The sequence below is a fragment of the Hesperophylax consimilis genome, chromosome 1 (assembly GCF_061612785.1).
Source record: "Hesperophylax consimilis isolate HC1 chromosome 1, BYU_Hcon_1.0, whole genome shotgun sequence".
Taxonomy (NCBI): domain Eukaryota; kingdom Metazoa; phylum Arthropoda; class Insecta; order Trichoptera; family Limnephilidae; genus Hesperophylax; species Hesperophylax consimilis.
This window is the reverse complement of record NC_142836.1, coordinates 18,155,099-18,169,651: the sequence shown is the minus strand read 5'-3', so window position 1 is coordinate 18,169,651 and position 14,553 is coordinate 18,155,099. Positions and strand designations below refer to the sequence as shown.

The following is a 14,553-nucleotide window of genomic DNA, read 5'->3' as shown; positions in this document are numbered from 1 at the left end:
CCCCTTGAGTGATATTTCACAAGAATTGCCCCAAAAATTTTTTTTATAAATGAAACTTTATTAAAAATCAACCTTTGTTCTTAATAAAAATATGCTTTTTACTGAAGTACATAATTGACAAAATTCTTACTACAAGATATTTTTCACAAAATATTGATAAAGATTTAATGAATCAACAAACTAGCCTAATAACAGCTAAAATATTGTTCTAGTCTAATGGGTTCTTCAGTCATTTTCATCCGCGCAATCAAGATCTAAAAAAACTACTAGAAGCATCGTTTAGCCGTGATAATTTAAGCTGGGTGATGCAGTGTTTTATTATTTATGTTATAGTTTTCATGCGAGCTTTAGAGCTCATTTGGCAATGTGGAACTATACGACTGCGGCCGACCGTGACACAAATTAAAGTAGTAAAATAGAAAACTTATACAAAGTTTCCAGAGCAGCAGAACTACATGTTTTAGTGAAAAAAACGCCGTAGAAAATTACAATGAATCAGTAAAATATATTTTTGACATATTGGTCTAACGTTCTGTCATTCTAAACGAACACCTTTCTTCGAAAGAAAACTGTTTAAGTAGTTTTTATTGTCGGCTGTGAAATAACAAATAAGATAGTAAAACATTGCTCAGGGCGAAGCTAAATGCCAAATCACTATTTTGATTAATCTTTATGACGAATTGGTGAACAATATGAATACCACAAAATATGCTTTAGATAAATTGAATGTTTGTCTATCGCTTCGCTTGCGTAGAATACAAATAAAAAAATACATTACTCAATAAAAAATATAAATGCAAACTACTAAAAAAAAAATTTTCTATAGAAATGTATGAACACGTAAAGGAAACAACTTTTAAAAAATACAGTATTATAGCCAAGATTACCTGTGACAGTTTCACTTGATTAACTTATTTGCTTTCTTATAAAATTATTTACAAAATAAATAATAAAAAAAACAGTTTTTGCTTGAAATCGAACGTTTCTAGACTCCTTTTGTCAAGCGATTTTAATGCCTACTACCTACGATATAAGGTATACCAAGAACATACATATTTTTAGCTTGTAGCTTCCTCTTAAAACAAATTTACAGGGTGCACATTTTCATGAATTTTTGAAGCTTCACTAGATTCCTAATTTTTATGCAAATCTGCTTATTTATTTTTGATTTGTTGTTTATGTCTAGGTGGGGTCATAATACTCATAATATAATAATAAATAAAACTTATCGTCATAATTATTAGAAATTATTGTTCATTCGCCATTTTTGTTAATCTAATATTGTTTGTTTTTAGTCCCAACAGAATCTACTCCCAATTCTCTGGAGCCAGTGAGACTATGGCATCCCAAACCGGAGTGTCGTGAGGCTTAAAGTAGTGGGGAGGGAAAGGAGACGGGGAAGAGGAACTTGGAGAAGTACCTAACTATTCAGTCCAAATATATATGGCCAAAGCCATTTCAAGCAACGTTTAAAGTCTGAATGTTAGTCTTAGACCAGGGCGATACCGAGAGTATCTTCAGCTCTGCGTTTGTTGTTTAATAGAGTGATAACAAATAACACAACAAATAACACATACTAAGAGTGAAGTCAGAAATCGATTTTCAAAATGTTCACATTTTAAAGTAGAGAAGAAAATTAAAATAATGTTTATTTTTCGGAATAACTTTATTGAGTAAAACCTCAAATTGTAATATTTAAATATTGAAGACAATATTAGTGATTTCTAAACGAAAGTCATAAATCGATTTTCAAAATGTTCAAGTTTTAAAGTAGAGAAGAAAATAAAAATAATATTCATTCTAGACTTGCAGAAAAAGTCAATAGATGTCGCACATTAAAAAAGGTTTATCTAAAAAAGACGCTGTCTAGATTGCATTTAGTTAGGGTTGAATCTTGCGATTTGCGATCATACATAAAGATAGTTGCCAATAAAAATGTGCGGTGAAAAAATGAAGACAATGTTGGTAGTTCTTATTCGAAGTATGATACAGTTAAAAGTGACTGAGGGGGATAGGGTCCCATTAGCTCAGTTGGTAGAGCAGTGTCCCGGAAAGACAAGGGTCCTGGGTTCGAGTCCTAGATGTGACCGTATCCTTTTCTGATTTTTCTGTTTCAGATTTTCGTTTAGAAATCACTAATATTGTCTTCAATATTTAAATTAAAATAATACATTATTCCTTTCAGACAACACTCAAAAGATTAAAAAAGGAGAATGTTCAAATTATTACATACTCATAAAAAATAGCTATTGTATTTTGTAAACAAATCAAATTTTATTACAATTTGAGGTTTTACTTAATTGTCTGTATAGAACTGAGAAATTGTGGTTTTGAACGAAAAATAAATTAAATACGTCTGGTTTACAGGATAATTTCATACTACGAAGATTATATAATACCGTGCATACAAAATGATGTTTATAGTGAAGTTTTTTTTAAATTAAGTGTCTTTGTCACCACACCTCGTATTTCTCATCTTATCCCATTTCCAATAAACAAATAATTTATATATCTCGTAATATTTACTCCGTAAGGTCTCATTATTTTTTACATAAATCTATTTGAATTTAACTTTTGTTTTCGGTTATGGATGGACGCAAATCTTGGAAGCGGAAATTTTTCCTTCCCGACATCCGATCGAGTTGAAACTCGTAGATAGACTCGTTTTTGATGACAATGCATTGCATTTGGTAGCAATTATATACAAACACGCGGACATACACGCATTTCTATGAAATCGTATGATATTACAGCATTTAACACACGAAATAAATGTCGATCCTATCCGATCGGAATTTGACGAGGTTAGTAGAGTTGTCGATGCCAGTTCCTGGTTAGGAAGGTGCAATCCTCAGTCAAACCATTTTTTTACACTTTTTTTAACATTTTTAAAAAGATGTATTTTAGTAAAAAAAATTACCGACTATGAAAATAAATAAATTTCCCCAATCCATTATTTACTCAGAAAGAAATTCAATCCGTCATTATTTTAATTTGTAACGGTAGCAATATTTATGATACTATCAATATTATTTGTTATTTTTAAATAATAATAATATTTTGATGATTTTGCTCCGTTTTTGTGCAAAATCACCACAAGGGCGCTGTAAAGTCCAAATAAAAACGCTAAAAGGCCAAGTCATCGCTGGTATAAAACGATATTGATAAATAATACGAACGCGGTGTTTTTAAATTGACCTTATCAATAAAATAAAAAAAGCAGAAACATTTCTGAAAGTGTTTAAATATTTGAAGCAACAGTGAATTCAAGGTGCCTCATAATACCAAACAGATTTACTATCAACAAGCTCAGTATTGCGACTTTTGACTTGGTCAGCGAGGTATGGGACACATCTGCCGTGACGGGGAAAACAGCAAAATGAAAATCAACAGGAACTATATTTAGTGTCCACGTGGCCACTAACCGCGACCACCTGACTCACCGATGGTCACACATTGAGGGGATTCCTTGACACCTAAACACTGAACCCAACACGTGGCTTTTTACTCAATCATTTGATCGTAATTAAAATTACAGTTTCGGCGTAATCCATAACTACGGCTCTGCAGTTATGCATATCTTTAGTAGAATATGAATTCTACGAAGTAAGAGTAATTATATAGAAATGTTTTGCACGTAAAAGTGTATAACACTGCATTCTACAATACTGCAAAATAGTTCTGTTATGGAGTTTAAGGTAAGCGTGTACATGAATTACTGCACACGGAGCTTACTGATGTAAAATACCGTAATTTTATTAAAATCTGGTCAAATTATTAGTTTTCCTGTTAAAACGGGACTGCAGGCTTAAACGAATAAATTGACAGAGTTCTTAAGAGGAAGCTACAAGCCAAAAATGTGTATATTCTTGGTATACCTTATATTGTAGGTATATGTAATTAAATCGCTTGACAAACGGAGTCTAGAAACGTTCGATTTCATGCAAAAAACTGGTTTTTATTTATTTTGTAAATAATTTAAAAAGAAAGCAAAAAAGTTAATCAAGTGAAACTGTCACAGATAATCTTAGCTATAATACTGTCTTTTTTAAAGTTATTTCCTTTTTTGCGTTCATACCTTTCTATTGAAAAAAAAATGTTTAGTAGCTTACATTTATATTTTTTATTTGTATTCTGCTCAAGCGAAACGATAGGAAAACCTTTAATTTATCTAAAGCGTATTTTTTGGTATTCATAATGTACACCAATTCATTATAAAGATTAATCAAAATAGTAATTTGGCATTAAGCTTCGCCTTAACAAAGTATCACTTAAAAGCGAATGTTTTATGAGGACGGCGGAACACGTGTTCATACAAATACTGATATTGATATTGAAATTCCATCATGATATTTATTAGTAAAAAGAACACTTGTTCTCGATATATTCTGAATGACTAATATCTTATCAGAAAATCTGTATTTTGGCTATAAGTTAAGTTGAATACTATCACCACCCAACAGCTGTTCTGAAATTATGAAAATACGAAAAATGTTATTCTGTGACAGAATGACGTTTGATCTTGCGTTAAAGAACTGCTGCCAATCAACTACCAGCATGTTATACTCTGACATGCCCATTGACATGTATTTTTTATTTGTTTGTTAAACATCAAAGATTTTTGACAATATTGAAGTGTATCTTTTGCGATTGTTTTCTTTTTAATTTTAAATTCAGTGGATTTCGTTTGTGTTTCACACATTTTTGAATAAAAAGGTGATGTTGTTGAAAATCCTCCAAAAGCTTGACGATAAACACATTTAAGCTTTTGGATAGGAAGCTGGAACTATTTCAAGTGTGAGAAAAATAAATGTGAAATTCATGTGCGACCTTCACCCGTCAATATTTTTGGCTCAATCTTGACGTTAAAAATGCCCTCAGACATAGGTCAACACGACAGTGTCTCAACTTATTGGGTAGACGTGTTTTAGTATTGGCTTCTAATCAAACAGTTACAACACGGTGAGTGTCGTAGGATAGTCGAGTAACAGAAATAGAAGGCCAATAATATGTTGACGAGGATAGGTGACGGCTGCTCGGCTTGCATCTTCACCGTCACCCGCGTGAGTTGCAGCACGCACCAAACAAAAGATGTCGGACTCTCTTGGTAACAAAACTCTCGACGCAATCTCTCAGCAGAATTGTCGAGACATTAGTTAACGTCGAGAGTGGCAAATGACTTTTGAAATGCGCTAAAAACCGATCCTCCTGGTTTTCCATTGTATAATCAAGTGGTCTTAAAATACCACCTAACCAGCAGATAAAAACAACACCCGAAATATCTCTTCAACTGTTCCTCAATATTTTTTTTCTTATTTTATTTAGAATGGTTCTTCGACATTCCTGACTAATGATACTGCGCAGAGAGCTTTTAAAGCTTCACGTTAAAATTATCTACATGGACTGGAAAATTTCATTGCATCAGAGGTCATAATATCCATGCTAGGTTATAAGATCAATCAATAGTTGCTAGATCAAAGGTTTTAAAGATTTGCGAAATAATTTATATGCATTGGTTTATTTATATCTGTTCACGTCTAAACAACGCGTTGTTTGATTGTAAACCTTTTGTTTCTAGGTTATCGAGATATTTATGGCAATTATATAGAAGTAACAGAATAACAGTGGAAGATCGTACCCTGGTGATGATGAGCGGAGTGTCGATGTCTGAACCACCCACCAGCCGCAAGCCCCAGCTTAGGTCCGTCCTGTCCCTCTTGAGATGGACCACCATGCAATGCACTTTTCCACCCATTTTATTATTATTTATGAAATCGGCGGAAGAACCAAGTCAACTTATTTTATTTCGGTATCGTATCTTAAAATTACACGGAACACTTTTCTTTGTTTTCGGATTGTTTGTTCGACGTGTCAGATTAACGGGCACACAAAACGAAAGGAAAATAGCGAGTATTCATGTTTCCTGAATGGGCTAACTTCGCACCGTGTTGCGAGCGACGCAAAAGGAAAACTCCAATGGCCGTCAATGAACCTCGGCTGGTGGTAGCGAGTTGTAGTTAGCGGACTACAAGCTACTAGGTGTAGCGGCAGTTCTACTTGCTACTTGCTACAGCTACAGGCTACAGTAGAATAGTAAGTGTTAGGTAGAGGTAGAGATAGATGATGCCGGCGTACTTGTAATAGCGGGCCAACTGTAGCGACTACTCGGTACTTAAGCCAGCGGAATATGGGTTAAAAGCGGCCAGGAATAAACGCGACGACTGTCGATATGATTATTTAAAAATCAAAGTTCGAGTTTCAAAATGATTAATCTGGCAGCGCGGGCGATCATTTTAGGCAGAAACGCAACGGATACTGGTGCAACGTCGGCTAATTCTGCATATTGCAGCTGGTGAGAAGAGGGGGAGAATTACTGCATGCGTGAGCTGAGATTCAAGCTAAAATAACACTATTAATTGGCAAACGATTTGCTTTATCGATTACTGAAATTTCAGGACGTTTTATTACAATCGCATTGACGGAGCTCTCTGGCACCCGGAAACTAGATTCCTATTTATATAAATATATATATTGGACTTTCGATTGAAGATACAAAAAGCATTTAAAACTACAGAAATTAAAGCATTAGTTACGTTCATCTTCAAATCATTAATTTTCACCGAGAGCTAAAACCATATTGAATAATGATTATTATTATGTGTTTAGAAATGTTCTATGCATTGAGAACACAAATACGTTCACTAAATCTATAAAATGATGCAAAGAAGCTCTCACGATCGCGGTTAAGAAACCACGAATCATTAGGATATAAAATCTGTAAAACATAAATAAGTTTTTAGACAGTTGGGTTCAATAGTGGGAGGTATTTTTAAAATGTATTTTATAGGATTAAGCAAGCTCCGCACAAACGTGTCTATTCAATGATTTGTACACTGTAGAAATAAATAGATACGTCCACATGGCCGATCTTTCAGCATTTCTTTCGTTCGATAAGCCGTGAAAATGTCTTTTCCGCATTACCCGCCACCGCTTGAGAACAGAACCGAAGTGCGTCCCCAACAAAATTGTTCAATAATACTAGAGAATTATGAAGTAATTTAAATTTTCATTTAATTGATTTCAAATAAAGGAGCCACTGGCATGCATTAATTTGCTTAAAAAAATGTCGAGTAGGTCTTTCAGTTGAAAATGCGTTTTAAAAATTAAAAGAATTAAGAAAACGCGGTTTTAGTGAAAAGTTTTTTTTTTCAATAAATAAATAATGTGTTACCCGATTTCAATTAAGTAGGTACGTAATTTGACAACTTTAGCCAATTCTGTCTCTATTTTAAAAAGTAGTTTAAACATTCCATGGTAAAAATGGAAAGCTTGTATATATACACCACGTTTGGAGTCGATTTTGTGGTAGGTTTTAATTTAATTAATTTTTTTTGTCTTCAAATTCGGTTATCCCATTTGATTACTCCATCATCCATCGTAATGTCTATCCAATAAACGAAAGATGAAATCTAGATTTCCTCTTGTTTTCCCTTGTGTTGACGTGACTTAATGTTTCTTCGTGTAGTAAAATCGTAAAAAAATTAATGACTATTCAGCATGATCATAAAACAGGAACATTTGACGTTAGACTTAATAAATTCATAACAAATCAGTGGTATGTTTTTTTGTTGTTTTACATGAAAGTATAGGTTAATAAATTATAAAAATCATAATAAAAGTTGTTTGCTGACTTAGCCGGGGTGTCCGAGTTAACGGGATGAAGTTTGCGGGAGTTTTTAACTGATTGAGGGAGACCTTTTGACCTCTCCAGCAGGTCCTTCTCGACATATCGCCTTTCACCGCAGTAGGAGGGATGGATTTATACGTCCGTCTCTCCTGGACACATTGACCCCAAGAATCCCACCCACCCCTCACGCCAGTTCTTGATGAAAAAAATGAAAATCATTTTTTCAAAAACTTCAAAGTTCTGTCGGGATTTTATTTGTCTCTTTCATATTGTAAAATAATTTTAGTATGACAAGTTACTGTTCTGTTATTCTTTCGTGTCAATGAAGTATTTATGTCATGGTTAGTTAGTCACGGGCTGTCAATAAATCACCTTTGAATATCTATCCCAGCGATTGCCAGCAAGCGATATTATATATCTGAACGGAAAAAGTTCATACCGACAAAGACATTTATATTTACTCTTGCAAACCCATTTTGTAAAAGTACGCACCGTGATTTACAAGAGTACGCGCTATAAAACACAACCACACACCTCACATTTGTTTTCCTCGATAGTAATTTGTGTCATGCATTCATCTTGCCACCATTAAGCCATCTAACAGATTGAATTAAGTCCCCTGCTCTACATTCATTATTACAGGGAGCCGGGACATTTCCTGCATTACATAATATTTTTTTTTTATTAAGTCTTGGGTCGTTCAAACGACTTATATTAATATACTATTCCACCCCATTTCCTTTCCGCTTTTAAATATATATTATATAAAATATAATTTTTTTCATAAGAAAAAAATTAACGCAAAATAAACTAAACATCTTAATTTGGGTTCGTGCGCACTCTTGCAAATGTACTGCGCGTAATCTTGCGATACACCCAACTATACCAGAAATATTTTTAGTGACATAATACAGAATATGTAACCTACCAGAACATGATTTCGAATTCAGTCGCTTGGTTTGTTTTGAAGTCACCAAAAATATAATTACCAAAAAATGTAGTACTTACATTGCATTACACGACGTTTTAAAAATGACACAAATATGAAAATCTTATCCAAAAACTAGAATATTGTTAATATTTTTAAAACTTTTCTCTAGCCACATGTGCTGTATCCACATCTACAAAATAGTATTGAATATTTCGGCCAACAAAACGCGTGTTTCTAATATGGCCACTGGGTACTCTAACCGCTTACGAACAAGTACGATCCGCGTACTCTTGCATGGAGCACTTTACACTACAACTGTTATTTCATTCAGATTGGTTAAGGGGCAGCTATATTATCGATACACATTAGTGGCCTTACTAATAAACAAGTTTTAAATTTTACATAACTGCTAAACAATCATTTACCATCAGAAGTTTAATATTTACATAAAACGTTTATTAGTAAGGACCTAATAACATGTGTACTAGATCCGTACCAACATAATATCAGTGGATCTGAGTTTGTTGAAAACAAATATCGAAAATACCAAACAGTGGGAAAGTTTTTCGTACACATGCCTACCACAAATGTTGTAATTATATGTGGCATATAATTGCACTGAAATGAATAACTAATTCTGAAAATGTCAGCGAATTCTAAAAATTTCAGCGAATACCGCACAAAAGTAATAAATGCTCTTAAACGTCTGGAGCCAGTGGCTATAACATCCCCAATTAGGCTATGTAGTGAGGCTTAATCTATTGGAGAGGGTTATGAAGTTCCTGAGTATTAAAAAACGTCACCAAACACGGCTATAGCCATTTCCAGCAACGTTTTGATTCTTAATGGTGGTCTTTCATCAGTGCGAAACTGATATTATATACCACTCAGAAACGTACCGCAAATATACTATGTAGGTATATATTATTTTTAATTAATAAGTTTTAAACATCACAATCCAATGAAATGAAATGACTCCTTCAGTTTTCTTTAGACCTTTTCAGGAGTCAAAATATTTCAGGGACTTTGTTTTCAGAAAACCTAATACATTTGACTGATTTAGTTTTCAGAAAGCAAGAAATATTTTAACAAATAATCTATCATTTTTCAGAATGTCTACAATTCAGTTTCAGGCCATTCCGTTTTCAAAAACTTGAAAATATTGTAAAAAAAATATAAAATTTTTATTATTATAAAACCTTAGCATTACTTTGTTCAAATAAGATTGATATTTTTTTTGTACTTAATAATTTTATCATTCAATTTATAAAAACAGATTATTTATAAATAGGTTCTGCTGTCTAATTATTATTAAGCGTGATAGTAGCTACGCCTGTGTTTGATAGTGTCTTTTATAAATTGAATGATAACATTATTGAATGCATCAAAAATGAAAAAAATTGAATTCTACAAATTATCCTTGAAAACAATAAATGGAAAATGATCATTTTTTCAAAGTTTCAATTGTTATTTAAAAATTCTAATTTCATTTGCAGGTGTACCAACATGTTTCCCACTGCTCTGACTCAAGTAATGAAAAAATAATAATTCTTTGAAGTTTTAAAATAAGTGATGTTAAAAGTGAATTCACGAAGACAATTGAAGTAACAGAATTATATAACAATACCTTTTTCCTCCTCATCTCGGGGTCAGGGCGGTTGTGGGGAACCCTCCAGAAAGCTGGGCGTTGATAGGACATCGTTTGTTAATTTCTGGAAAACACAAAAATCCCGTTTTAATGCTTTGTTTATAATTTGGGGAACGCAATGGAATATATAAAAGCTTGCAGTCCCGGAACTACTTACTGTCCCATGTGTGTAGGTATTTTATATGCACATTATTGCATACGCACACATCCTCACATGCACACATTGCATACGTACCATCATACAAAATACGCATATAAATAAATACATACAAACATACGCAAGTCAATGTAACACACTATAAAAGCTGGAAGTATTGTTCCGAATACGAACATTTATGATGGCGGTAATCGTACACAAATAATTATTGTAGTACTCAAAAAACCATAGAAGTTTACAGACCCGAACTGTAGTTGCACGTTACAAGTTTTGAAACGTAGAACTTTTCTTTCAAAGTGTATGTTTACTAAGGACTGTTAAAGGTTGTTTCATAGAATTTGAACAATTCTTCAAATTTCAACGTTCATTTTAGGGTTTCGTGAAAGTCAAGTCAAGTCAAGTTCAAGTGAAATAACCCTTCCTAATAAAGTAATAAGTTCAAATAATATATTGAAATGGTTATTTTTTTAAATTTTATATAATATCTATTTAAATTAAGAAATATTAGACCCATAAAAGTTTGGTAATAACATTCGGAATATAATCATTTATAACCGCTTACAATATTACTACGTATTTTTCCCGCTACGATTGGTCCAAATTAGCGAACAAAGCTTATTTGACATCTAACATAATATGTGGGCAAGGCATTTAAAAGCTTATGCCAATTTTAAAGCATTAATATCGCAATGCATATTGAATAGCCAACATTATTAGTTGGTTTATTTGCGTTTTCTTTGTGTTAAGACATTAATTGACCGATCGGTGACTGAGTTGAAATCGCGTTTGGGTCCCTCCCAGGTGTAGTATGTTCAATTATTCGGTCTCTATCACAACACAAGTAAAATTTTCCGCTTACTGTGATGGTAGTAGGAGGTTTTCAAATTGTGTCTTATTAGGTTATTCGTAACCCGGGAATGCTTGTCTTTCTTTAAAAAAATCACATCTTAGATTTAATTTATCTAGTTGATTTTCAGTGTCAAAACGAACTAACGAAATTTAAACAATTTTAGTAAAAAGAACAATACATTTGGTATCAAATAAATTGTTCCATGATAAATCAACACACCTTTAAAAAGTGATATAAAGTCATTAGAAACAATGCAAAAAAATTAAACCTAACCTATCCTAACCTACTTAACCCAGTTAATAAAGTTATTGTTTCATCACTTTCCATGACTTTATATAACTGTGGATGTGATGGATTATCATTTTGTTGATTTATCCGGTCACCCAAATAAATATGCCTTTACAGTTTAACCAAATTAACAACAAACTTTATTTTTATCTTAACCATCTTCTTCATCTCTTTTTGCATTTTTCACATATCTATTGTACAAAAAATATGTATTTCTATATGGGACGTGTGGGATTGCACTACCCTCCCAACATCCTGGAATAAAAATTATTATTATTATTTAAAAATCATTAAAAACCGAAAAAATATTGTTAAAATAATACTATTAAATACATAGAAAAGTTTTTCACAAACCACATTGTTTACGAAAATCTTTTTTTTGTATTTAATACAGCATTTTATATATTACTGGTTCAGTTATGTTTTCATCGAAAACGTACATTTATTTAGGAATAATGACGACTGCGCTTTCAAGTTTTACGGGAAATTAGTCCTTCTTTAAAACTTTTTTTTTTCACTTTCACAATTAAATCTTTGTTTGGTGTTCAGCTTACATGAAAAATCAAAAAGGCAACACTATAACACAAATTTCCGTACGTTTTCACGTTATTAAGTTATCGGCATAAATAATAGTATCTAATCGATTAAACTAAAAATTTCCACGCACGAGTGCACGAATAACACGGTATATTATTAGAAATAGCGCACTTGGTAGAAAATGTCTGCGAAAAATGCTCTGGGCCGCGATAACCGGGATGGCGGCGAGACAGGGGCCATTCCCCGATATCGCTTTAAGTCAAACAATCCACACACTCACCTTTGGTCGTTATCCAGGTTCCGGGGAGAGGGAACTACTCGCTTCACCTTGACAGTGAAGAGGTATCGGGGTTGTCGGCAGGTGGCGGACTGCGGCTGGCTGGCGAGGACTAGTGCCTAGTGCCTGTGGGTGATGGTGATGTTGATGGCTGTCTAGTAGCTAGTCTAGTGGATGGTGGTGCGGCCGCGAGTGAGGCGATCGAGTGATGGCCGAGCTCCGTCGGAATATTGGGCGGGAAGAGACTGAATATTGTGGTCCATTTTAATCCTGGTTGCTTACTTCTCGGATCCGGAGTCGCGCGTGCTTGGGAACTGGGATGGGATGGGCTCGCCTCTAAGTCGAGGAGAACTCTCTTTCACCGCACTTTACAGCTTTCAACACGCGTCTTAACGCTTTTCTTCACACTACTCGTATTATCTGTTCATTAAAAACATTACATTATCCTAATGGCAATCAAGTATAAATTGAACTATATCAATTTAGGACACTCGTTTACTTATTTTTCAGATAAGCTGAATAATGCAGAATATTTAAATACTAAGTAAAATTAGTGAATGCACAGCATAATGAGTAACGCTGTGTTGAAAACGAATGCATCAACACGTCGTAAATAATTTCAGCAAAGAAAAACGTTTCACGTTTATGAGGCACGCGGTTCTGAGGCAGGTGCCTCAATATACATGTGGCGTGACGCGCATGCACGTGTTATCGTCATTGTCAAAATTAAAATACATCAAAATAAGACGGTAAATAATATTCTCCTTCACATCATCGCGGGTTCCTCGCGTGCAAATTACGCTGCCTAAACAAAGTATTTCCATCTATCAAAAGTCGACAGCACAAGCGATATTAATTCATAATTTGGGAGTATTTAGAGTTTAAATTGGCGAAGCAATAATAACACGCCGGTTTCCGCCTCCTACCCCCCCCCCCCCCCCCCCCACTCGCTCACACTTCTGGAACAGTTGGCGGGAAATGCATGGCGGGCGTCGCCGCCAGGACGCCGCTCGCTTCGACGTCATCTTCACTTGTGAACAAGTGGTTTTAGATAATGTCATTAAATTTATACTAGTGACATTAAATGTAAGACACGCATTCGTTGAATGGTGTTAGCCACATTTAATGAGAACAAAATTCTGTAAGAATCTTTTACTTCTTTTTTATATGAGATTACCGCATGATACGAGTCTCAATTGACTGGTGTTAACAGGACTTTGACATTACAAACTTAAGAAATGTTTGAGGCTGAAGAAAAAAGGGGAGGGAAAGGAGATTCTGAAGGGAAAATTGCGAAATACCTGGCTATTATGATCTTGTCACTAAACACTAAACATGAAAAAGCCTTTTTTTATTTCTTTAACTATATTTAAAATATTACAAATGTTTTTGCTGTACCAGTCAAACCGTGCAAATTTTCTTTGTTCGGAATGGTGGTCTCTGACTAGGAGCGATATTCAAAGAATCTATTATTCTGGTATTTCCTACATGAAGTTGGACAACATTATATTATATGCTTTAACTTTACAGGAATAGTACAGAAGACTACAACAGTTTCTCTACTATTCTCGGAAATTATGAAAAAACCAACACAACATAATTCTACTTAAGTACTTACGGTACCAATTATGTTGCACCAATTATATTAGATTTAGTTGAGTTGACTGTTTGCCCTCATGTTCCCTGTTGACAATCTATAGACACCGATGTTCTAAATTCTAAAGCTTTTGAACTATGGTCAGTCCAACACGTCAGTGATCTTTATCTTCTCTGCTCCTCCTGCCTTTCACAACTTGCCGTTAACTACGATTTCTCGAGGTGGCGAGGCGAGTATTGTGTCTGAAATGTGAAATAGGCCAGGATGTTGGGAAGCGTTAAACTGCTACGGATGACAGTTTAAATTCTCAGCTCTTGCACAGAGGAAGTAAAACCGTCAGATTTCTACGTACAAGTGTCCGCGGTATCCTGATTCCATTCTTAGTCTTTACCAATTGAGAACGACCATCCATTTTCTCTGATTGTGTCAATTTTAACTTGAAATTGATCAAAAATTTTCAAATTTAGAAATGCTTACTTGAACCCGGCTTTGCTCGGTGGTTATTTATGGTTTGGAGGAAAGCTTTGGGGTTGTGAATTCTAGTGCAGCTGAAAACTGATTGCGCATTTTTCAGGTGGAAA

The 14,553-nt window shown here is 34.1% G+C and overlaps 1 protein-coding gene across 2 annotated transcripts in view; it reads right to left on the bottom strand.

Annotated features, from left to right (window-relative positions):
- The window catches only part of Zasp66 (PDZ_signaling and DUF4749 domain-containing protein Zasp66), a 44,980-nt gene extending 32,390 nt beyond the window's left edge, over positions 1–12,590 (bottom strand). Inside the window, exons 1-2 of one of the 2 annotated variants that reach the window (XM_089650987.1) lie at positions 12,379–12,590; positions 10,246–10,330 (exon numbers count right to left, since the gene is read on the bottom strand). In XM_089650987.1, coding sequence (XP_089507113.1) covers positions 10,246–10,317 — 72 coding nt within the window. In that variant the 5' untranslated portion in view covers positions 10,318–10,330; positions 12,379–12,590. The remainder of the gene's footprint in view (positions 1–10,245; positions 10,331–12,378) is intronic. The other variant, XM_089650993.1, reaches the window with a different exon arrangement.
- Between the last annotated feature and the right edge of the window lie 1,963 nt (positions 12,591–14,553).